The sequence below is a fragment of the Choloepus didactylus genome, chromosome 14 (genome assembly GCF_015220235.1).
Source record: "Choloepus didactylus isolate mChoDid1 chromosome 14, mChoDid1.pri, whole genome shotgun sequence".
NCBI classification, from domain to species: domain Eukaryota; kingdom Metazoa; phylum Chordata; class Mammalia; order Pilosa; family Megalonychidae; genus Choloepus; species Choloepus didactylus.
The window spans coordinates 35437868-35464620 of NC_051320.1; the positions used below are offsets into that span (position 1 = coordinate 35437868).

At 40.3% G+C, this 26753-nt stretch overlaps 1 protein-coding gene across 2 annotated transcripts; it reads right to left on the reverse strand.

Annotated features, from left to right (window-relative positions):
• Positions 1 to 1161: 1161 nt before the first annotated feature.
• Positions 1162 to 5207, reverse strand: LOC119509039 (centrosomal protein of 104 kDa-like). Of its 2 annotated transcripts, none has more exons than XM_037802843.1 (2): positions 2211 to 5207; positions 1162 to 1509 (listed from the first exon to the last, which is right to left on the reverse strand). In XM_037802843.1, the coding sequence occupies exons 1-2, from the start codon at positions 4861 to 4863 to the stop codon at positions 1496 to 1498; spliced, it is 2667 nt and encodes an 888-aa protein (XP_037658771.1). In that variant the 5' UTR covers positions 4864 to 5207; the 3' UTR covers positions 1162 to 1495. The 2 variants fall into 2 exon arrangements, with proteins under 2 accessions (XP_037658771.1, XP_037658770.1); XM_037802842.1 differs by having other exon boundaries at positions 2140 to 5207.
• Between the last annotated feature and the right edge of the window lie 21546 nt (positions 5208 to 26753).

The following is a 26753-nucleotide window of genomic DNA, read 5'->3' on the forward strand; positions in this document are numbered from 1 at the left end:
CTAGTAATCATGTCAACATAACCAAAGAATTCTTCTGTAACTTGCACAAGACTACAGTGTTAAATACACCCATCTTTGTTTTTCTATCTCATTAAAAAGTATTTTTACAAATTTCTTCCTTGAGTTACTAATACATAGAAAATATTATATATATACATTAAAGTTTTGACTGGAATGAAAAGGATAATTCCTTGGTTAACTTTCTTCATTACTGTTCCATTGAAAGAAGTATTTTATTTGTATTTCAAAAATAGATTAGAATCAACAGATTAGAACTCATGGCCCGTATCTCTTTGACACCAGAAAAGATCATTTTATAAGTATCTTGGCATCTGTACTTTGCTTTGTAGAATTCTAAGTTATTTCTCTTTCCCACACTTACAAACGTTTTAATACGGTATTTTTTAAAGGTAATTCTTTTAGTAAGTTTTATTCTTGCTCAATATTTTGAGTCAACCATATGAGGTATCAGTTAATCAAAAATGAAGATGGATCACTGCAAACTCATGGTTACTAATATGGCCAGGGAGTACACTGCCCAGAGCTTTTAGTTTTTTATGTATTTTGTTGTTTCACATGGTTGGGAATTAAAAAAACAGTATTTATACACCAACTGTATGAGACAAACGTGCATCCTGCACATCTCTGCTTGGCCTTTTAGAAGCCTGCCCACACGCCAGTTGATATTATTCAGGGGAGAACGCCCAGTGTCCACCTGCTGTGGCCTCACACTTGGGGAACGCGGGCACTGCTGGGAGGAAACCTGGAGTTTCGAAGCCACCTTCAGACACACATGGGCTCCTTCCCCTCAGCGACTGGGGACCCTCCCAAGGCGAGAGTCAGACAAGCTGCTTAGGAGACGGTTTGTGAGGTTTGGGTTCTGCATTTCAGGCAGCGTTTGGGTGTTCTAAAACCCTCCTGGAAACATACAGTTCCATTTACACACAGACTTGAATGGACAGGCTCACAGAACCCAGCCCAGTGATTCTGAGTCTGCAAGTACATGTCGAAGGCCCTTTTGTGTATCTCAAATATGCGTAGAAGCTACTCCGTGCAGACCAGAAAGCAAGCCCACGCTTTATTAGAGGTTTTAGGGAAGGGCCAGCTCTCATTTACATGGGTGTTCGGGTGAGCACATGATAGCCAGTTAGAAAGTCACTCCATAATTATGTTTTGTTAGCAGTTTGCACGTCGAGAGGGTCTGCAGCGCCTCTGAGAAAAAGGCACGATACAAAAGCACGATGGTGTGGACCTTGGCTAAATCCGGGTCTGCACAGTTGGAACCAGGCAGGAACTCTGCCAGGAAGTGAAGAATGTCGCAGGGACAGCACTGTTTAAGAAACCTCTAGAAGGTAAGTGCTGAGGTGGGACCAGTTCTCAGTTACTGATTTTTAAGATTTTCTTTTTTACTTTTATTTCTCATTAAAGTGGAAAACACATGTTCTGCAGATACTGAAAACTCTTACCCTGGCACTAAGTGCACTGGGCAGGAAAACTAGCAGACAGTGCCTGTGGGGAGAAAAAGGCACAGTTAGACCCACACCACAACACACGGCCCTTGCCCCCATGCCAACGCCCTGGTGAAATTCTACCACCAGGGAGAGGGCTAGAGGCGGGTCTACAGGGAACTTTTCAGGAAAATTATTCCATGCAATTAAGAAAAGAAGCTGCTCTGCTTGTGCCATTTCCTCAGTGCTCCAGCCCTGCCTGTGAGTTGCTTCTATTAAGCTTCCTGGGCAATGGTTTCTGATTCTGTGCAACAGAACAACTGCTCTCCTGTTCATAACGAAGGCCTGAGAAAGAGGAAACCTGAAGGTTGAAAATACAGTGAGAGCAGGCCCTAGCTCTGGGATTTAGGTTCTTTGGTCAGTTATGCACACCATTTATATAAGAGAGCTGACGGAGCAACTACAAGTCAGAGGAGGAGCACTGCCAGGAGCCTGGGGACAGCAGGGATGGAGCCTGGGGACGGTGGGGACGGAGCCTGGGGACCGTGGGGATGGAGAATGGGGTCCACATCCACAGACAGTTTTTACAAGAAACAGTTTAGAATCAGTCACTTATGGAGACAAAGGAAACAAACTATTTGTCATGTCATCGTTTCGTGTATGTCCTGTTAGAGGTTTTATTCAGGCCTGCCTTTGGGGTGGGGATCTTGCTTCCAACTTTGGATCCTGAAGTGCCTGATTTGATGACTGCTGAGCCTTTACCTGGCTGCAGTGTCTGAGCCCGGTGCAGGAGGTGTGTCTTGCACAGGTTCATGGTGCAGCCAGCTGGGCCCATGAGGTGAGCTTTCCACGCCTCTTCTCCAGGTGTGAAATTCTCGTGGCACAAGGGACACCGGTTTGCCAGCTTTTCTGATTTGGCAGGGTTACAGTCTTTGGTTTTTATGTGTCTGAGCAGCTCTTCCTTTAGAATAGCTTCACTACAGCGATAGCACTTTCCAAACTCATCCTTTTTGTCACATTCTGTCAGCAAATGCTCCGTCAGGCTGGATATCTCAACTACCTGTCTGCAGCGGTCACATCGCGTCAGCATCAGACAGTGTTTCCAGTAGTGCAGATCCAGGCCTTCCTCCATGAAGGATTCGCTCTCCCCACAGAAAATACATAAATTATCTAAATAATGGTTATTTGGAATTTCTGGAGCATTAGGTGGAGCTGTTTTTCTTTCTTGAGTGTCCTGATTCTTTGCCTTCACAGCATCACTTTCTTTTTCCTGGGCTTCGGCGTGAATCTCCTTTAGTGCTGCCAACTGCCCTTGTAAAACTTGAATTTCTGCTCTCTTTTGTTTTTCCATTTCTTCTGTGGCTGCTTTTTTCTGTGCCCTAATTTCAGCATCTGTAGGCTTGCCATCTATTTTAGCAAATCCCTCAAAAATGGTTTTATAGAGAACGTTCTTGCGTGTGTTGTTGTCGTCTGGAGGAAGATACTCCAAAATAAAAGTCCAGTGCTGTTTATACATGTCCAAAATAATTCTAACTGCTGTTTCTCGCACCTCAAACACTCTGTGCTCCAGGGCACTCACTGAAAACTTCATCACGTTGTCGACGGTGAAGCCAGAGCCCCCCGTGCCCAGGTCCCTCAGCAGCCGGGCCAGGAGGTCCACCTGACTCAGCGCCAGGTGGGTTGAGGAGTTTGCTTTCAGTGGCTGTACCAAGTAAGCTGGGATAAATTGGAGAGATTTAATTTCCTTAAACAAGGCCATTTCCTGAATAAAATTTGAAGCTATAATACGGAGGCGAGCAGAAGAATCTCCAGTTCTGGTAAGCAAAATGGGAATGGTTCTTTCCACACAGTGAGTTGCTTCAAGTTTACCCAGTTTATGTTTAGGAATATACTGTGTAATTATCATTTTCAACAATTTCAAAGCAGCCTGAAACACTGAGGTCACGATGTCCCTCGTGGCTCTTCTAATGAGAAAGACGGACGCGCGCAGCATGTTCTTCAAGTCTTCCTTTGGTGTTCCAATAGGCATTTCCATCAACCTTTTATACAAAGCGAGCAATGCATCTTCTCGGTACGACCATGTCTTGGAATAGGCGCCAGCAACCAGGGTTTTTCCTAACACATCAATGGCAGAGCTGGCTTCTCTCAAGGCTTTCTCTGTTAAGGGCTCTGGCTCTCCCAAAGCGCCCCCTCTTTGGGCGTCGCTGACGTCTGTGTTGTGCATCTCTGACTCCTCGTCTGTTCTCCCCTGCTGTTTGCGGATGGCTGGAAGAGGCCGCTCGTCGTAGGGCAGTGACTCGGCCTTGGGGTGAGGGTCTGGGGCAGGCAGTAATTGTGCTACTCCAGCACGCTGAGGAGAAAGCATTCGAGAATGTGATGAAGGCTTTTCCTGGAGGAAAGGTTCTACAAGTCGTTTTTCTGTTGGTCTTTCTTCTTGTTGTGGAAGTGAGGGCACTGGTTTTCGATGATGAGGACTGCCAGGGTGAACAAGGGGCTGAAGGGGCAAATCAAAAGGTCTTCGTGTCAGCTCAGAATCCATGAGGTCGTGCAGCTCCAGCTGCTGGTACACCTTGGTGCGGTACTGCTCCATCTGCTGCTTCTTCTCCTTGGCAAGGTCATAGTCTTCCTTCTCCACAGCACAGCGCTTTTCTACCTCGTACCTTCCAAGACGTTCACCAACCTTTTGCAGATCAGCAATAGCTTGTTTTAGTTTCTTGGCAAAGTCATAACGTTCCTTTTGGACAGCTTCACGTTTTCTTTCATCTAATTTGCGTATAATCTGTGCAACTTCTGGATCTTGATACATATCAAAAGCTAAATCATCTAGTGGAGAAATATAGTTTTGCTTCCCTGTGTAGGTGCCATCTAGAGCTGGGTCCTCTGTGTGGTGCCCGAGGTAAAGGTCAATCAGCTTCTCTCTAGAAGAAATATTGCTTTCATCACTGATATCTGCAGGGTCTCCAATGATATTTATTGCAACCAAAGCAACCTGATTGTAAATGTTGTATTTGTTGATGTGGTTTTGGTGGAAGATCAGCTTGAGAAACTGTCCCACTGCATCCACGTAAACCGACTTCAGCTCCCGGGCCTTACAGCCTGTCTTTTCATTATCGCAGAGAGAGACGTAACCAAGTCTCCGAAATCGTTCTGCTTGATATGGTACAAAATATTCAGGAAGGCTTTCACTAATGTAGAACTCGATCTTACTTGAAATCATATACTGGTGAGCAAGCAACTGCAGTTTTCTTATTCGGTATCTTTCTACCATTTGAAGAACAATTTCTTGTGGAAACTGGCAGAATCTCGGGGACCTCCACCCGCTGATGGTCGGCGCGTGGATCATCAGCTCCCTGGAACTGAAGCCATCCTCGTGTCCAGATGAACTGACAATGACAAATCCAATCTCGTGGGGCATTCTGCACAGCTGGGCTGACCGCGACGGAGAGGTCCCCCCGCCGGGGTGCGGAGGGCGGGCGGGGCGCGCCGGGCCGGGGACCCCGACCCTGCGGGATTCCCCGCTCCGCGCCGCCTGGGCCGGGCCTCAGCTCCGGGGCACCGGCCAGGCCGGCCCTGCGCTGACGCCCTCGGCTGCCGCGACTCCCTGGGCGGCACTCAGGCGGCGCCGCCTCCTCCGCCCCGGGCTGCCGCGCACCTCAGAGCCGCAGCGGCGCTGGCAGCCGAGGCGCAGCCCAGGCCGCCTCCGCCCATCGCCCGGGCCGCAGCCGCCGCTCTCATGACAACCGAGCCCGGTCTGGGGGCGGAGGGTCACGTTTGATCTTTTATTAATGAGATATGTGTTCTTTGAATGTTCCAGATACAAGATCTTTGTTAGATATATGTTTTGCAAATATTTTTCTCCCATTCTATGGCGTGCCTTTTTATTTTCGTAACAATGCCTTTTGAAGTTGAAAAAGTTTTGAATGTTGATGAAATTCAACTTATTGTTTTTTCTCTTTTGGGTCCTGTAGAGATGGGTGGGAATAAGGCAGGATCAATAATACAATCATCACCATCATCATCATCATCATCATCTCACATTTAATGAGAATTTACTATATGCCACAGACTGTTTGAAATGTTCTTCTTCGCTTAAATCACTCCTCACACTCTCCAACCCCGAAAACTTTAAGCTAACCCCATCCTCCCACCATAACAAGCTATCACCAATAAATACCTGGAATTTAGCACAGCTTTTTTGGACCCCCTTTCCTACACTGTTCTCATCTCCATTCTATATTGATTTGTCCCTAGAGTTTTGGCTTACAGTCCTGTGGTTCAATCTCTGCCTCCTGATCCCTGATGGGGTGCTTTTGATCTCAGTGGTATCAGAATTTCAACTTTGTCTTAATATTTCAGCCATGCTGTGGCTAATGTGAGGTCAATTATATCGAGGTTAGCTACTCACCCACACCCAACCAAACATCTGCCCAGCTTGGTCTCAGTCAAAGCTCAGCTCAGGATGCTTGCGGAACTCGAGTGGGGCTGGTTCCCACAACCTGGACCTCCCTATAGCAAGCTTTAATACTGAGACCTCAGCTACCCACTAACTTGATCCTATATTCAGATCGGAGATTCACATTTGGGGACCAAAGGATTCCAGAAAATTTTCTCCCACTGAGCTGATCTTGGAAAACCATACTGAGGGACCAATGTTATCCATCCCAAAATGGCCACTAATCCCCTTCGTCTCCATCATCTTCTGGCTGAAAACAAAAGAAAATGTTATTTGCCACTGTGAAGGCTTGGAACTGTGTACCTCAGAAAAACATGCTCTTAAACTTAATCCATTTTTGTGAGTGTGGGCCATTGTAAACCAGATCTCCTCAAGATATTACATCAGTTAAGGTGTGGCTCAAATGAATCATTTTGAGCTTTAACTGGGATTACTGGAGTTCTTTATAAACAGAGTGAAAGTCAGATGCAGAGAGAACCACAGGGAGCAGCCAGCAGCTGAATGTCACAGTCCTCTGGGAGAAAGCATCACTTTGATGACATCTTGATTTTGGACGTCTCCTAGCCTCAAAACCATGAACCAAAAAAATCTCCATTGTTTAAGCCAACCCATTGCATGGTATTTGATTTGGCAGCCAGGAAACTAAAACAGTCACCAAGACCTAAACCCTACACTTAATTTCTGAAAACTATTATCTATACCATATATAAGTCTCTAGGATTATCCCTTCCCCTCTTCATCACACAAAATGTCTGGTTAATCTCTCTTTAAAATCTTAACTTACAAACCTCTTAGCTTCTAATGCTCTTTATTCTTGCCTTTAACAAAAAAGTTGCATTTTTAAAGCATTGGCAAACAGAGAGAAAAGAGGTTGAAACAGATCATGCATCTACTGTGAGTATGGATAACACTGCAAAACAAGCTGGATAACGCTACAAAACAAGCTAAGTTGACAATAACATAGAATGGAATGAGATAAGGAAATAAAGACAAGACCAGAGAATATGCAGGAAGTGAGTCTGCCTACATGAATTAGGAGAAGGTGATTTAAAGAGAAGAGAAATAAGAAAAAAATGTAATCTACTTTCTGTTTCTGTATCTTGGGCCTAATTAACAGAGTGTGGCTTTATTTCAATCAGTTGCCAGACTCAAGTCAAGGCTACACTACATACTAGCAGTCTTAAGACTATTTAACTATTTGCAAATCAGGTTGACCATAAGATCGGGGACATTTCTATAGATGAAATGAATGGATTGTGGTAACAAATAAAATAAAACCAATATCCAAGAAAGGAGTAGTAGCTCTACAATTTTTTTTCAAATTAATACATAATATGAATTCTAGCAAGGCTAAGCATGTAACCAACAAAAATGTCGTATGTTTAGCCCCTGACTTTTCTTTAAAAGTAAATAAATAAAGGAGGCGGGGCAAGATGGCAGACTGGTGAGCTGTATGTTTTAGTTACTCCTCCAGGAAAGTAGGTAGAAAGCCAGGAACTGCGTGGACTGGACACCACAGAGCAATCTGACTTTGGGCATACTTCATACAACACTCATGGAAGCATGGAGCTGCTGAGACCGGCGAAATCTGTGGGTTTTTGCGGCCGGGGGACCCGCGCCCCTCCCTGCTGGGCTCAGTCCCGGGGGAGGAGGGGCTGTCAGCTCTGGGAAGGAGAAGGGAGAACTGCAGTGGCAGCCCTTATCAGAAACTCATTCTACTGATTCAAACTCCAACCATAGATAGACTGAGACCAGACACCAGAGAATCGGAGAGCAGCCAGTCCAGCAGAGAGGAGGCAGGCATAGAAAAAAAACAACACGAAAAACTCCAAAATAAAAGCGGAGGATTTTTGGAGTTCTGGTGAACATAGAAAGGGGAAGGGCCCTGAGGCGCATATGCAAATCCCGAAGAAAAGCTGATCTCTCTGCCCTGTGGACCTTTCCTTAATGGCCCTGGTTGCTTTGTCTCTTAGCATTTCAATAACCCATTAGATCTCTGAGGAGGGCCCGTTTTTTTTTGTTGTTGTTGTTTTGTTTTGTTTTGTTTTGTTTTGTTTTTTGTTTTGTTTTTTTTTAATCCTTTTTTCTTTTTTCTAAAACAATTACTCTAAGAATCCCAATACAGAAAGCTTCAAAGACTTGCTATTTGGGCAGGTCAAGTCAACAGCAGAACTAGGAGAGCTCTGAGACAAAAGGCAATAATCCAGTGGCTGAGAAAATTCACTAAACACCACAACTTCCCAAGAAAAGGGGGGTGTCCGCTCACAGCCATCATCCTGGTGGACAGGAAACACTCCTGCCCATCGCCAGCCCCATAGCCCAGAACTGCCCCAGACAACCCAGTGTGACGGAAGTGCTTCAAATAACAGGCACACACCACAAAACTGGGCGTGGACATTAGCCTTCCCTGCAACCTCAGCTGATTGTCCCAGAGTTGGGAAGGTAGAGCAGTGTGAATTAACAAAGCCCCATTCAGCCATCATTTCAGCAGACTGGGAGCCTCCCTACACAGCCCAGCAGCCCAGAACCGCCCTGGGGGGACGGCACTCACCTGTGACATAGCACAGTCATCCCTCAACAGAGGACCCGGGGTGCACGGCCTGGAAGAGGGGCCCGCTTGCAAGTCTCAGGAGCCATACGCCAATACCAAGGACTTGTGGGTCAGCGGCAGAGACAAACTGTGGCAGGACTGAACTGAAGGATTAGACTATTGCAGCAGCTTTAAAACTCTAGGATCACCAGGAAGATTTGATTGTTAGAACCACCCCCCCCTCCCCGACTGCCCAGAAATACGCCCCATATACAGGGCAGGCAACACCAACTACACACACAAGCTTGGTACACCAATTGGACCCCACAAGACTCACTCCCCCACTCACCAAAAAGGCTAAGCAGGGGAGAACTGGCTTGTGGAGAACAGGTGGCTCGTGGACACCACATGCTGGTTAGTTAGAGAAAGTGTACTCCACGAAGCTGTAGATCTGATAAATTAGAGATAAGGACTTCAATTGGTCTACAAATCCTAAAAGAACCCTATCAAGTTCAGCAAATGCCACGAGGCCAAAAACAACAGAAAATTATAAAGCATATGAAAAAACCAGACGATATGGATAACCCAAGCCCAAGCACCCAAATCAAAAGACCAGAAGAGACACAGCACCTAGAGCAGCTACTCAAAGAACTAAAGATGAACAATGAGACCATAGTACGGGAGATAAAGGAAATCAAGAAGACCCTAGAAGAGCATAAAGAAGACATTGCAAGACTAAATAAAAAAATGGATGATCTTATGGAAATTAAAGAAACTGTTGACCAAATTAAAAAGATTCTGGACACTCATAATACAAGACTAGAGGAAGTTGAACAACGAATCAGTGACCTGGAAGATGACAGAATGGAAAATGAAAGCATAAAAGAAAGAATGAGGAAAAAAATTGAAAAACTCGAAATGGACCTCAGGGATATGATAGATAATATGAAACGTCCAAATATAAGACTCATTGGTGTCCCAGAAGGGGAAGAAAAGGGTAAAGGTCTAGGAAGAGTATTCAAAGAAATTGTTGGGGAAAACTTCCCAAATCTTCTAAACAACATAAATACACAAATCATAAATGCTCAGCGAACTCCAAATAGAATAAATCCAAATAAACCCACTCCGAGACATATACTGATCACACTAACAAACACAGAAGAGAAGGAGCAAGTTCTGAAAGCAGCAAGAGAAAAGCAATTCACCACATACAAAGGAAACAGCATAAGACTAAGTAGTGACTACTCAGCAGCCACCATGGAGGCAAGAAGGCAGTGGCATGATATATTTAAAATTCTGAGCGAGAAAAATTTCCAGCCAAGAATACTTTATCCAGCAAAGCTCTCCTTCAAATTTGAGGGAGAGCTTAAATTTTTCACAGACAAACAAATGCTGAGAGAATTTGCTAACAAGAGACCTGCCCTACTGGAAATACTCAAGGGAGCCCTACAGACAGAGAAACAAAGAAAGGACAGAGAGACTTGGAGAAAGGTTCAGTACTAAAGAGATTCGGTATGGGTACAATAAAGGATATTAATAGACAGCGGGGAAAAATATGACAAACATAAACCAAAGGATAAGATGGCTGATTCAAGAAATGCCTTCACGGTTATAACGTTGAATGTAAATGGATTAAACTCCCCAATTAAAAGATATAGATTCGCAGAATGGATCAAAAAAAATGAACCATCAATATGTTGCATACAAGAGACTCATCTTAGACACAGGGACACAAAGAAACTGAAAGTGAAAGGATGGAAAAAAATATTTCATGCAAGCTACAGCCAAAAGAAAGCAGGTGTAGCAATATTAATCTCAGATAAAATAGACTTCAAATGCAGGGATGTTTTCAGAGAAAAAGAAGGCCACTACGTACTAATAAAAGGGGCAATTCAGCAAGAAGAAATAACAATCGTAAATGTCTATGCACCCAATCAAGGTGCCACAAAATACATGAGAGAAACACTGGCAAAACTAAAGGAAGCAATTGATGTTTCCACAATAACTGTGGGAGACTTCAACACATCACTCTCTCCTATAGATAGATCAATCAGACAGAAGACCAATAAGGAAATTGAAAACCTAAACAATCTGATAAATGAATTAGATTTAACAGACATATATAGAACATTACATCCCAAATCACCAGGATACACATACTTTTCTAGTGTTCACGGAACTTTCTCCAGAATAGATCATATGCTGGGACATAAAACAAGCCTCAATAAATTTAAAAAGATTGAAATTATTCAAAGCACATTCTCTGACCACAATGGAATACAATTAGAAGTCAATAACCATCAGAGACTTAGAAAATTCACAAATACCTGGAGGTTAAACAACACACTCCTAAACAATCAGTGGGTTAAAGAAGAAATAGCAAGAGAACTTGCTAAATGTATAGAGACAAATGAAAATGAGAACACAACATACCAAAACCAATGGGATGCAGCAAAAGCAGTGCTAAGGGGAAAATTTATAGCACTAAACGCATATATTAAAAAGGAAGAAAGAGCCAAAATCAAAGAACTAATGGATCAACTGAAGAAGCTAGAAAATGAACAGCAAACCAATCCTAAACCAAGTACAAGAAAAGAAATAACAAGGATTAAAGCAGAAATAAATGACATAGAGAACAAAAAAACAATAGAGAGGATAAATATCACCAAAAGTTGGTTCTTTGAGAAGATCAACAAGATTGACAAGCCCCTAGCTAGACTGACAAAATCAAAAAGAGAGAAGACCCTTATAAACAAAATAATGAATGAAAAAGGTGACATAACTGCAGATCCTGAAGAAATTAAAAAAATTATAAGAGGATACTATGAACAACTGTATGGCAACAAACTGGATAATGTAGAGGAAATGGACAATTTCCTGGAAACATATGAACAACCTAGACTGACCAGAGAAGAAATAGAAGACCTCAACCAACCCATCACAAGCAAAGAGATCCAATCAGTCATCAAAAAGCTTCCCACAAATAAATGCCCAGGGCCAGATGGCTTCACAGGGGAATTCTACCAAACTTTCCAGAAAGAACTGACACCAATCTTACTCAAACTCTTTCAAAACATTGAAGAAAATGGAATACTACCTAACTCATTTTATGAAGCTAACATCAATCTAATACCAAAACCAGGCAAAGATGTTACAAAAAAGGAAAACTACCGGCCAATCTCCCTAATGAATATAGATGCAAAAATCCTCAACAAAATACTTGCAAATCAAATCCAAAGATGCATTAAAAAAATCATACACCATGACCAAGTGGGGTTCATTCCAGGCATGCAAGGATGGTTCAACATAAGAAAATCAATCAATGTATTACAGCACATTAAAAATTCAAAAGGGAAAAATCAAATGATCATCTCAATAGATGCTGAAAAAGCATTTGACAAAATCCAACATCCCTTTTTGATAAAAACACTTCAAAAGGTAGGAATTGAAGGAAACTTCCTCAACATGATAAAGAGCATATATGAAAAACCCACAGCCAGCATAGTACTCAATGGAGAGAGACTGAAAGCCTTCCCTCTAAGATCAGGAACAAGACAAGGATGCCCACTATCACCACTGTTATTCAACATTGTGCTGGAAGTGCTAGCCAGGGCAATCCAGCAAGACAAAGAAATAAAAGGCATCCAAATTGGAAAAGAAGAAGTAAAACTGTCATTGTTTGCAGATGATATGATCTTATATCTAGAAAACCCTGAGAAATCGACGATACAGCTACTAGAGCTAATAAACAAATTTAGCAAAGTAGCGGGATACAAGGTTAATGCACATAAGTCAGTAATGTTTCTATATGCTAGAAATGAACAAACTGAAGAGACACTCAAGAAAAAGATACCATTTTCAATAGCAACTAAAAAAATCAAGTACCTAGGAATAAACTTAACCAAAGATGTAAAAGACCTATACAAAGAAAACTACATAACTCTACTAAAAGAAATAGAAGGGGACCTTAAAAGATGGAAAAATATTCCATGTTCATGGATAGGAAGACTAAATGTCATTAAGATGTCAATTCTACCCAAACTCATCTACAGATTCAATGCAATCCCAATCAAAATTCCAACAACCTACTTTGCAGACTTGGAAAAGCTAGTTATCAAATTTATTTGGAAAGGGAAGATGCCTCGAATTGCTAAAGACACTCTAAAAAAGAAAAACGAAGTGGGAGGACTTACACTCCCTGACTTTGAAGCTTATTATAAAGCCACAGTTGCCAAAACAGCATGGTACTGGCACAAAGATAGACATATAGATCAATGGAATCGAATTGAGAATTCGGAGATAGACCCTCAGATCTATGGCCGACTGATCTTTGATAAGGCCCCCAAAGTCACTGAACTGAGTCATAATGGTCTTTTCAACAAATGGGGCTGGGAAAGTTGGATATCCATATCCAAAAGAATGAAAGAGGACCCCTACCTCACCCCCTACACAAAAATTAACTCAAAATGGACCAAAGATCTCAATATAAAAGAAAGTACCATAAAACTGCTAGAAGATAATGTAGGAAAACATCTTCAAGACCTTGTATTAGGCGGCCACTTCCTAGACTTTACACCCAAAGCACAAGCAACAAAAGAGAAAATAGATAAATGGGAACTCCTCAAGCTTAGAAGTTTCTGCACCTCAAAGGAATTTCTCAAAAAGGTAAAGAGGCAGCCAACTCAATGGGAAAAAAATTTTGGAAACCATGTATCTGACAAAAGACTGATATCTTGCATATACAAAGAAATCCTACAACTCAATGACAATAGTACAGACAGCCCAATTATAAAATGGGCAAAAGATATGAAAAGACAGTTCTCTGAAGAGGAAATACAAATGGCCAAGAAACACATGAAAAAATGTTCAGCTTCACTAGCTATTAGAGAGATGCAAATTAAGACCACAATGAGATACCATCTAACACCGGTTAGAATGGCTGCCATTAAACAAACAGGAAACTACAAATGCTGGAGGGGATGTGGAGAAATTGGAACTCTTATTCACTGTTGGTGGGACTGTATAATGGTTCAGCCACTCTGGAAGTCAGTCTGGCAGTTCCTTAGAAAACTAGATATAGAATTACCATTCGATCCAGCGATTGCACTTCTCGGTATATACCCGGAAGATCGGAAAGCAGTGACACGAACAGATATCTGCACGCCAATGTTCATAGCAGCATTATTCACAATTGCCAAAAGATGGAAACAACCCAAATATCCTTCAACAGATGAGTGGATAAATAAAATGTGGTATATACACACGATGGAATACTACGCGGCAGTAAGAAGGAACGATCTCGTGAAACATATGACAACATGGATGAACCTTGAAGACATAATGCTAAGCGAAATAAGCCAGGCACAAAAAGAGAAATATTATATGCTACCACTAATGTGAACTTTGAAAAATATAAAACAAATGGCTTATAATATAGAATGTAGGGGAACTAGCAATAGAGAGCAATTAAGGAAGGGGGAACAATAATCCAAGAAGAACAGATAAGCTATTTAACGTTCTGGGGATGCCCAGGAATGACTATGGTCTGTTAATTTCTGATGGATATAGTAGGAGCAAGTTCACAGAAATGTTGCTATATTAGGTAACTTTCTTGGGGTAAAGTAGGAACATGTTGGAAGTTAAGCAGTTATCTTAGGTTAGTTGTCTTTTTCTTACTCCCTTGTTATGGTCTCTTTAAAATGTTCTTTTATTGTATGTTTGTTTTCTTTTTAACTTTTTTTTCATACAGTTGATTTAAAAAAGAAGGGAAAGTTAAAAAAAAAAAAAACAAGGAAAAAAAAAAAGATGCAGTGCCCCCTTGAGGAGCCTGTGGAGAATGCAGGGGTATTCGCCTACCCCACCTCCATGGTTGCTAACATGACCACAGACATAGGGAACTGGTGGTTTGATGGGTTGAGCCCTCCACCACAGGTTTTACCCTTGGGAAGACGGTTGCTGCAAAGGAGAAGCTAGGCCTCCCTATGGTTGTGCCTAAGAGCCTCCTCCCGAATGCCTCTTTGTTGCTCAGATGTGGCCCTGTCTCTCTAGCTAAGCCAACTTGAAAGGTGAAATCACTGCCCTCCCCCCTACGTGGGATCAGACACCCAGGGGAGTGAATCTCCCTGGCAACGTGGAATATGACTCCCGGGGAGGAATGTAGACCCGGCATCGTGGGACGGAGAACATCTTCTTGACCAAAAGGGGGTTGTGAAAGGAAATGAAATAAGCTTCAGTGGCAGAGAGAATCCAAAAGGAGCCGAGAGGTCACTCTGGTGGGCACTCTTACGCACACTTTAGACAACCCTTTTTAGGTTCTAAAGAATTGGGGTAGCTGGTGGTGGATACCTGAAACTATCAAACTACAACCCAGAACCCATGAATCTCGAAGACAGTTGTATAATAATGTAGCTTATAAGGGGTGACAAGGGGATTGGGAAAGCCATAAGGACCACACTCCACTTTGTCTAGTTTATGGATGGATGAGTAGAAAAATAGGGGAAGGAAACAAACAGACAAAGGTACCCAGTGTTCTTTTTTACTTCAATTGCTCTTTTTCACTCTAATTATTATTCTTGTTATTCTTGTGTGTGTGCTAATGAAGGTGTCAGGGATTGATTTGGGTGATGAATGTACAACTATGTAATGGTACTGTGAACAATCGAAAGTACGATTTGTTTTGTATGACTGCGTGGTATATGAATATATCTCAATAAAATGAAGTTTAAAAAAAAAAAAAAAAGACATAATGCTGAGCAAAATAAGCCAGGCACAAAAAGAGAGATTTTGTATGTTACCACTAATGTGAATTCTGTGAAAAATGTACAATGTTTTATACTGTAGAATGTAGGGGACCTAGAGATACCAATTAGTGGAGGGGGAATGATAATCTAATAAGAACAGATAAACTATGGAGAGTAATCTCAATGTTATGGGAATGCTCAGGAATGATTATGGTTTGTAAACTTTCTTGGATATAGTAAGATCATGTTGGAAGCAATAGAGTTATTTTAGGTTTTTTTTTTCTCTTATTCCTTTGTTTTCTTAGGGGTTGTTAATTTTCTTGGGGTATGGTAGGAACATGTTGGAAGCAATGTAGTTATTTTAGATTATTTGTTTTTCTTACTCCTCTGTTTGGACATGGTTTATTAATTTTCTTGGGGTATGGTAGGAACATATTGGAAGCAAAGTAGGTATTTTAGGTTATTTGTTTTCCTTAATCCATTGCTTTGTTTGAAATGTTGTGGGGTTTTTTTGGTTGTTGTTTGCCTGTTTGTTTTTAATTTTTTGATAAACAAAGTTAAAAAATTGAAAAAAAATCAGTAGAAAAATGGGAGTAAAAACTAAATGACAAATAGGGTGGGATGGGGGGATGGTTTGGGTATTCTCTTTTCACTTTTATTTTTTATTCTTATTCTGATTCTTTCTGATGTAAGGAAAATGTTCAGAAATAGATTGTGGTGATGAACGCATAACTATATGATCATACTGTGAACAGTTGATTGTATACCATGGATGACTGTATGGTTTGTGAATATATTTCAATAAAACTGAATTAAAAAAAAAAGTAAATAAATAAAGCTGGTTATCATGATCAAAAGCATAGAAAGAGAGGAGAGAGAATTGATAGAGGACAATAAAGCAGTTTTCAAAGGGCAGATTCCTTTGCGTGAAAGAAGAAATAGTAGACTCAAGATCATAGTCTTTGAAACTTCCAAGTTCTTGCAGAAGGAAATGGCTCTGATTGATTATTATATTATATTCAGAAGCAATGAGAGGCAGGTTTATGTGCTATAGAAGAGTACACTCTAGAAACCATTATCAATTTTGCTGACTTTGCTGTTTTGGATTTCATCCTCAGGTATTAGCACACAATAACTCTCAAAACTAAATAACTCATTAGGTATATTTACACTCTTATACCTAGATTATGTGGCTACATAATGCCTACATTCATATTTAGTGACTATCTAAACAGCTTCATAAAAACAAAACTGCCCAGTTTCTGATCAATTAGTGAAGGAGCATGAGCGATTGGCTTCCCTTCCCCTAAATTAACTCTGGGTTACTACTAAAGGAGGGTGAACAAAGTTGTGAGGACCTAACTTAAAAACTGTAAGAAACGCCTAAGGACACCAAGGGTTGTCATGGACTGGCATGCGAGAGGGGCTGAGGAGGGTAAGAGTAGTCAGGTATAGAAGTGGAGAAATACATCAACGGAATATTTTTACGTCTGCTCTTCCATCTCCCCAATGTTATTTTGGATCTCCCCAGACTGTCCCACTGCTAAGAAATCAGAATCCTTAATCCAGGACGTCTGACATTAGAAGAACAATATCAGAACAGTGCAGAAAAGGACACTATTTGTGTTGGTGGGTGATTAGAAGTTGGAAATTGAATATAAAGAAAGACAAATAGGTCAATGGAAGAGAATAGGGGGTCCAGAAATAGACAAATACATATACAGTCAATTTTTTTGACAACACAATTCAGTGGTATTGGAACAACAGGGCAAACAAAAGGAGAGAAAAATTAACTTCTACCACTTATCTCAATGATGCAAATGATGTAAATAATGAAAATAATAAATAATTTGAGATGGATCATAGATACAAATGTAAAAGTTAAAAATATAAAGTGCTTAGGAATATACTGTCCATTGTGGTAGCCACCAACTTCATGTAGCCGTATAAAATTAAATTTATATTGATTAAAATTAAAATTTAAAATTCTATTTATAAGTCTCATTAGCCATATACTTCAAATGCTAAATAGCCACATGTAGCTAAAGGCTACCATATTGGATAATGCAAATAGAAAGTTCTATAGGAAAAATGTTCTTCTAGAAAAAAATATAAAAGAATGTCTTTGTAACTTTAGGATAGGCAAAGATTTCTTAAATCTTCTGTTGGTACAGAAATCACCAATAATAAAAGAACAAAATGATAAATTGGACTTTCTCAAAACTAAAACTTCTGCTCATCAAAAACATTGTCAAGAAAATGAATAGACAAAGTAGAAACTGGGAGAAAATATTCATAACACATACATCTGAAAAAGAGTTCTGTATGGAGAATATTTAAAGAACAACTACAATTCAATGAAAAGGACGAACAAGCCAACAAAAAATGGGCAAGAGACTTGAGCAGACAACTTACAAAGGAAAATATATACAAATGACCAAGAAACCCATGAAGAAAATGCAAACCTAAACCACAAAGAAACATCACTAGATACCTATACCCACTCTGGTGGTTTGAAATTGTTATAGACCCCAGAAGAGCCATGATCTTTTAACCCAATCTTGTTGAGTGGAACCTTTTGATTGAGTGTTTCCATGGAGATGTAATTCACCCAACTGTGGGTGAAAACTTTGATTGAATTATTTCCATGGAGGTGTGGACCCTGCCCATTCAGGGTGGGTCTTGATTGGTTCACTGGAGTACTTCAAAAAGCTCTAGAGCCAACACAGATGCTGATGCTTGGAGACACTTGGAGATGCAGACAGTAGGATGTTTGGAGATGCTAAGCTAAGAGATGAAGCCCAGAGTTTTCCCTGGAGAAGCTAAGAGAGGTCCCCCAGACTCTTAGAGAGAAACATCGTGGGAGAAAGAAGCAAGGATGCACAGGAACTGAGAGAGAGGAGCTAAGACAGCAGCCCAGAGACATTTTGGAAAAAGCCATTTTTAAACACAACCTGGGAGAAAAAGACCAACAGACGCCAGCCATGTGCCTTTCCAGCTGACAGAGGTGTTCTGGACCCCATTGGCCGTTCTTCAGTGAAGGTATCCTCTTGTCGATGATACCATCAGAAAACATGGCTCTAAATAGTCAGACCCACCTGATCCTGCATCAAACAGAGAAACAAGTCTCTTTGCTTTGGTGAGAAGGTGAATTTATTGAAGATGCATCAACAAGGAACTGGAGGGAAAAAAAAAAAGCTTTCCAAGACCAGTTCAGAGAGAGAAGAGTTGTTTGGGCTTTTATAACCCCAAATAGACAAAGAAATGGCCAGAATCCAGAAGAAAGCAGAAGGGAGAAAAAAAATAGAAGAGAGAAAGCTTTTGCTCAGCATCTCATGTTATCCTGAAGTCCTTCCCTCATTCAGGCTTGTTTTTCAAGAAAAAGGCAGTGGCCTTCAGACTATCTGGTGCTATCCCTTGCATTTTCCTGCAGGCAATGCTGGGAAAGTTCCTGGGAACAAAGAGTGCATTTTTGTTGTTGAGAGTAGAGCAACCCCAAGTTATTTTAACATGGGCTTTTTATGCTTAGAATAACTCAAGGCTGCTTGTTGGACGTGATCTTAATAAACTCATTATTGGCTATTGAAGACTATGCTAAGCATTTTCCAGCTAAAGAATTATACTGAATATTTTCTACTTATCCAGCTATCATTGATGCCTTAGTTTGGACACTTTTATGGCCTTAGGACTGTAAATTTGTAACCCAATAAATCCCCTTTATAAAAGCCAATCCATTTCTGGTATTTTGCATAACAGCAGCTTCAGCAAACTGTAACACCCACATATTATAGCCAAATTTTAAAAGAATGACACACTTAATATTGGTCAGGATATGGAGCACCCAGAACTCTCAAATATCACTGGTGAGTGTGTGAAATGATGCGAACACTTGGAGAACTATTTGGCAGTATCTTATAAAACTGAACATTTTTGGTGTAGATTTATGGTATGAAATTGCTATGACCTAGAAATTTCACTTGGGTATTTACCAAAGAGAAATGAAATCAAATTTCCACACAAAACTGGCACACAAATGTTCATGGCAACTTCACGAGCTGGAAACAACCCCAATATCTTTCAGTAGAAGAAAGAATAAACAAATTTTAGTATATTCATAAAATAGAATACTACTCAGCAAGAAAATGGAACAGACTCCTCACACACGAGCAGAACAACATAGGTGAATTTCAAAACTTTATACTCTGAGTAGCCAGACCCAAAGAATCCACACTGTACGATTTCATTTACATGAAGTTGTAGAAGAGGCAAAACTAGGCTATGGGGAGAGGGGAGGATATTAATTGGAAAGGGGCACAAGTGAATTTTCAGAATGATGAAAATGTGCTGCATCTTGTTTGAAATGATACGTTTCTGACTGCATGCATTTGTCAAAATTATTGAACTACATTTATGATATGTGCATTTCACTACATATCTAAAAATATAGATTATAAATAATTTATTATAAGTTATAATAATTACTTTATTACTTATAATAAATTTTTTATTTATTATAAATAATAATATTTATTATAAATAATTAATCTATACATATATAAATTATCATCAATTAAAAAAAGGAGTTCTGGGGAAAAAAAAAATAACGCCCAGGCATGTAAAGTTATATTCTAAGTGTGCCTTTCCTCACAGAATGTGCAGTGACTGCAGCTCTAGCTACATGTGCCTTCTGCCCATCCATACCCAGGGGCCATCCTAAGGCACTCACTAAGGAAAACTCCATTATCAGGTTTCAAGCAGAAATAGAGACTTTGTCTCCTGTGTCTCCAAAGCCTCAGCCAGCGGTGCCCCTGCCTGCTGCTCACACCTCTGCCCTTTGGTTTACTGAATATAACTCATCACAGAGACTGACAAACTCAATGTGTCAGAGGCAACCAGAGCTTTTCTTATTCCGACAGCAGCCAACTCAAGTATTAGTCATCTCAGAGATCAAAAATCCACTCTCTGATTGCAGGCTTGTAAACCAAAGCCCAGGCCTCAGCAGACATCTTAAGGCCTGCTGTCAATCGATTTTGTTTCTTTTGTGTTCTATAAACCTGACAATAAATAAATAATAACACTTGAACATTCACTTTGCATGTGTTTTATTTATGGTGTTTTTAGGCACATCTTTTTGTTTCCAAGTGACCTGGATATGCTCGAACATATATTGACACCTGTAGGTTGCCATGGAAACCGAATGCAGCTGCACTTGAGATTTATAAGCAGGTAATTTAAGAAACCCTGGAGCAAAGGATTAGTGCTTGATAGTGTCCTGGTTGCCCCAGGGCATATCAAAATTAATTAAAGCACTAAGTCTAGAAGCGAGAGGTTGTTGTTATTCAGTAAACAGAGTTGAAAAAACAAAGAATTGTCCTCTAAATATCTGATTGTCAGAATATGCATTATGATATTGGTTTGTTCAATGAAAAAAATCAGGTCTGGATTCTCTCTATATTTACTCACTTGGTCAAAGAACTTAATAGTTTGAAAATCATCAAGTATGTGCTTCATTATACCATTAGTTGCCACCCAAAAAAGGATTAACAATAAAAACAGAGAAAGAATCATAGACTCTTAGAATTAGAAGACCCCTTAAAAGTGATTCACAGCTCCCTTGAGGAGCCTGTGGAGAATGCAGGGGTATTCGCCTACCCCACCTCCATGGTTGCTAACATGACCACAGACATAGGGGACTGGTGGTTTGATGGGTTGAGCCCTCTACCACAGGTTTTACCCTTGGGAAGACGGTTGCTGCAAAGGAGAGGCTAGGCCTCCCTATGGTTGTGCCTAAGAGCCTCCTCCCGAATGCCTCTTTGTTGCTCAGATGTGGCCCTGTCTCTCTAGCTAAGCCAACTTGAAAGGTGAAATCACTGCCCTCCCCCCTACATGGGATCAGACACCCAGGGGAGTGAATCTCCCTGGCAACGTGGAATATGACTCCCGGGGAGGAATGTAGACCTGGCATCGTGGGACGGAGAACATCTTCTTGACCAAAAGGGGGTTGTGAAAGGAAATGAAATAAGCTTCAGTGGCAGAGAGAATCCAAAAGGAGCCGAGAGGTCACCCTGGTGGGCACTCTTACGCACACTTTAGACAACCCTTTTTAGGTTCTAAAGAATTGGGGTAGCTGGTGGTGGATACCTGAAACTATCAAACTACAACCCAGAACCCATGAATCTCGAAGACAGTTGTATAAAAATGTAGCTTATGAGGGGTGACAAGGGGATTGGGAAAGCCATAAGGACCACACTCCACTTTGTCTAGTTTATGGATAGATGAGTAGAAAAATAGGGTAAGGAAACAAACATACAAAGGTACCCAGTGTTCTTTTTTACTTCAATTGCTCTTTTTCACTCTAATTATTATTCTTGTTATTCTTATGTGTGTGCTAATGAAGGTGTCAGGGATTGATTTGGGTGATGAATGTACAATTATGTAATGGTACTGTGAACAATCGAAAGTACGATTTGTTTTGTATGACTGCGTGGTATATGAATATATCTCAATAAAATGAAGGCTAAAAAAAAAAAAAAAAAAAAAGTGATTCACAAATGAGGGCCCAGTGATCTTCTGATTCTGGAGAAGAGCCTGATAATGTGTACCATTAAGACCCACTCGAGATCTGATGCACAGCCAGGTTGGAAACCATTGTTCTTGTCACTTCTTAACCGACACTGATGCATCCTTGCCCAACCCATGAAAAAGTGCTGTTCTAACTTCCTTTTTAAACACACCTGTTAGCATGGAGCTCCCAGCCTCAAAAAGTATATGGTAAAGTGTGACTTTCATAAAATATCTTATAATAGTGGGAGGCTTGGTATCGCTACTGCAGATCAGCAAAAATGAGAGAAAGGTCAATTTCATCTTCTTTATCTTCCTACGTATTTACTAGCATGGTCATTTTCAAAGTGTTTGCCGAAAACACTGCCATTGTCAAAATAAAAACTCTGTATTACATACCTAGCTCCTCACACACACTGTATAAAAAGTTTCCTAAAAATTGTGTGATTTTTAGACAAAATACTGTTCAATTGCAAAATGTTCCATTTATAAGCCTTGATTCTTTGGAAAATTTAATGTTTTCAAAAGGAAGTCCATAATGACATAGTACCTGGAAAGAATACAAGATTTAAAATCGGAATTCTTCTTGAGTCCTGAGTTTGCTATATACCAACTGTGTGATATTGAACAAGACATATAATCTCTCTGAATCTGAATTTCTTTCTTTGTAAAGCTGAAAAAATGATAATCATGACTAGCTCACAGGATCGTTGAATAGATTTTAAGTCATTACGTATGCAAAAACACTTCACAATAATAAAATATTAGATAATGGTCAATATTTTGAAGCTAAAAATTATCACTTTTTAACGACAATCCTTTAACGACAATGTACATTAAGTTTAGACATCACAGAACAGTAAATGGCATTATAGAAATCAGGGCTGCAATTCAATGAGAAAGGAAGGCTGTACAGCTAACTCAGCTCAAACAATAAGAGTTGCCACCATTTATTGAATTGTATGCCAACCAAATGCCAAGAACTCTACATTATCTCATTTAATTACAACAACAGATAGATCTCATCTCCAATATAAAGATGACAAAAACAGGTATTGTTGAATATATTGTTTTAATCCACCGGCATCCTGTCCTTGAGAGAATCACTCCTCCCCATTCCGAGACATCCTAGTGAAGCTTTCAATTAGATTCCTGCTTTCCCTGGCCATAGGAATAGAAACATGCAAAAATGAACCAACTTTCAATTTCCATATGGATTTGGGGAGACAACCTCTCTTTCTGGGATGCTAAGAGAAGAGGATGAGAGACTGAAGTTGTTAGTAGTTATCTTGCCTTCTCTGTGTCAAAAGCCTCCAGGCAGAAAAAAGTTAGAGATAGAGAGTACTAAGAAAGATGGAGAACAGTAAGAATTCAATCATTTGAACACTGACCCAACCAAACCCAAGCCTGGATATACTACCCACCATCACCACTCTTCATTTCCAATTTATAAAGACAATTAATTCCTTTTGGGTTAAGCTTGTTTGAATTGGTGTGAAACGGCTCTGGCAGAAAGTAGAATTCACCGAACATGTTCAAATAAAAATTTTAATGAGGATGATATTTACAGAGATAGTGACTCCTAGAGATGAGGAATGGTGGGGAGTTCTTACCACTCCTATGGCTAAAGGGACAAGGGGAGAAAATAGTGTTACCAGAGCCCAGAGAATTGGAGCAATGATGGAGGGCTGTGCCCATAAGAATGTGGTCCTGGCGGGATGCTGGTTGGACAGACGTGAGACAGCACAGAAGCACTGAAGCAAGGAAGGAGCAGGGAGGGAAGACGTCAACTGCTGTCTCCTCTTACCCTTTGATCTCCTGCATGTGCCAAGCCTGTCCAGAATCAAATTGGGAAGGGCTGAAGTCAGTTTCTAGAAACAGAGAAGGACAGAAAATAGATCTGGGGAGCAGGAGCAAGGAAAGAGAAAACAGCTGTATTGGGCTTCTACGAAACAAGAAAACCTCAGTATTTCTCTGGACTTTTTCTTAGGGTAGAACAGCCTGAAGCCAGGCTTTAATCCACATTTGCTTCACACTAACGTCAATGCTCTTTCCACTATGGTTCAAGTATTTGATGTCCTGACCTGTCTTTATATTTGACTGGTCTCCATCCTGCAACATCTCAGTGGCAGAGTTCTCATGCCTCAAGCTCGGCTCAATTCACCAAATAGTCATTGGTCTTTGCTATCTAATACCTACTGGCTTTTATGGTGTTCTACCATTCTGGCTTCCTCTTTGAGATCACACCATAATACGCATGGTCGTTGTAAGTCAGTCTGTGTTGAAGCACAATGCCATCAGAAAATACCAACCAGCCACTCTTCTTTTCACCGCATCAAGGAAGCAAGACTTTTATCATTCAACCCCACACTCTTTTGAGCGTGAAATGAAGGACCACTAAGTTCCCAAGTAGTCTGGCATCGTTTGGAGACAGAAAACATACATAGGAATAACCATGCAATATGGGCAGAAGGAACCTTTAAAGAGCACGTTGAACATCAGAATAAAATGGGAAGTACAAGTATAGAAGCTCAACCTAAAATCTGTGGCTGTGGAAACAGATTGGTGATACAAAGCTTTAAAGTAACGGCTGTCTATTTTTCAGCTGGGGCATCATAATGTAGACTTTTGTACCAGGTTCTGTGTCTTCAAATCAAGAGAAATGAAACATTTTCCCATTTAGTTCATAATACAGGTGTTTATTGAGTACTTATGATGTGCCAGACACTGGTCCTGGCTCAAGATATACTTTAAAAAAGAGACCCAAATCTCAGTCCTTGTGGAACAATTTAGTGGGAAGTCCAGAACATAAAATAGTATGTAAACTATACAGTACGCTAGATGCTGGTACAATTAAGTCAGAGAAAGAGTTGGGGAAATTATTGCAATTTTAGAAACAGTGACCAAGGAAGGCCTCACGAGGATGGTGACATTTAAGCACAGTGTAGATGAGGGAGTGATTCATGCGAATGTTAGCAGGGAAACCATTTCAACAGAGGGAACACCAAATTCAAACATTCAGAGGAGGGAGAGGTAAGATTTAGAAATGCCTGCTGACTAAAAATAAGTATATCCCAAAAACAGCAGGTAACTTCAAACAATCATCCACTCATATGCAAACATGCAAAACCGAATCTATACGTAATTTATCTTTTGGACTACACATTATTAATACCACCACATACACATGCCTACATTCACATGCAAATACTCATCTGAAAGTTGTAGAAATGCTTTTGAGTTTCACCCAGTAGGCAATAGAAAGCTATATATATCAAATGGTGAAATTCATGGGCAAAGTGAGGACAAAGAATAACATAAGGCATGTGCTGCTGGCCTTATCATTATGACACAGTGCAAGTCAGTGCAGCATTAATTAAGCTCATCTTCTGAGGCTCCGTGAGAGTCTTCATGCAAACCCTGCATAGACGTTTCTGTATTCCATTTCCAGCAGTATTTACTAAACGTGGAGATTAACAATAGTACAGAACACCCAAAAAATGCTGGATACCAAGTTTATAAAAAAATCTTTAAAGCATAGCTGAACTGGCACTAAAGTAAAAGAAACAATTCGAGTCCAGATATGAGAAAACAATTCTACAGTGATAAGCTAGCCCCAGAGATAAAATTTATCCTGAGGACATCCGATCATCTTTGCTCACCTAGAGCCTGAATTTTAATAGTAACGTGAGGTCAGCAGCAAGGCTAAGAACAGGAGGCAGATATGAAACCCCACAAAGTTACAATTCATAAAGAGTGATGTGTCAGACAGTGAACCAGTAAAGCCTGCCCCACAGAGACTGGTCTGTCTTGGCCTTGATTGTAGGTCTAGCAACAAAAAAGAGAGAAATAATTATCACCTGAAACTCTTTAACTATAATACTATAATCACATGACAGTGTGACCCAAAAAGTTGAATGTATAAATTACTTGAAGTGATCCTGGAGTGTTGTGCCCCTTCAGCATCTTTAAGAAGCAAAAGCTTCATCTCTGGAGGAGGAATCTATCTTCAATTTCAAGTCCTAAAGAATCCCCACATTATAAAATTCAAGGGAATGTAAGCTGACAGTGAAAACTCAGCAAACACACAAAAAGAAGCCACCATGAACAGGAGTCTGGAGGAAGAGCAAACTGCAGAATCAGACCTGTGGAGGCTAGTTACTGGCTATATCCAACAAAGAACATAAATTAAGCATATTAAAAAGGGGTATTGAAAGTTTAATAAGGAAGTGCCTATTAAAATTGATTAAGTGCTTTGAAAAGGAATCAAGTAGAGCATTAAAAAATTTAAAAACACAATAATTGAAACAAAAAGTTTGATGGATCACTTAAACAGCAGTTTGGACACTGAAGGTAGAATTTCTGAACTAGAAAACATTTCTGAAGAAACTGCTCACAATTTAATACTGAGATACAAAGAGAGAGAAAACAGAGAGATTAAAGACGAAGACAGAGAAGGCCCAACGTATGGCTAAGCAGATTTCCAGATGGAAAGGATAGAAAGAATAGTGGAGAGGCAATATTCAAAGAAATAATAGTGCTGAATTTTTCAGAAGGAAAAAAGAACCCAATCCTAAAAAACCTGGAAGCCCTAGGAATCATAAATAGGATAAATGAAAAGCAGTCTACACCTTGTCATTTGTGGTACCAAACACTAAAGACAAGGAAGACATATTTAAAGAAGCCCACAGAGAAAAGAGAAATTTCCTACACAGCACTAACGGTTTACCTATCATCGTCAAAAATGTTAGCCAGTAGACAATAGGGAAAATATTATCCAAGAAGTGAGAGAAAATAAAACAATTGGCATCTGCAATTGTACAGACAACAAAACCGTCTTTCAATAATAAAGGTAAAATAAAGGCATATTCAGATAAACAAAAAGTGAAAGTTTAAAGCTCGTAGACATTTAACAAAGGAATTCTAAATCTAAAAAATGTTCTCCAGGGAGAAGCAAATGATGCCAGAAAGATCTAAGAAGCAAAAAGGACCAGTAAGCAAAAAAAAAAAAAGTTAATCTC

Bases quoted from the DNA above. Each gene is read 5' to 3' on its own strand.
- LOC119509039 (XM_037802842.1), bottom strand. From the start codon at position 4,863: ATGCCCCACGAGATTGGATTTGTCATTGTCAGTTCATCTGGACACGAG. The intron at 1,510-2,139 runs GCAGGCCTGAAT...TTCTCCCCACAG, and splicing joins GCAAGATCCCCACCCCAAAG to GCACTGTCTGCTAGTTTTCC.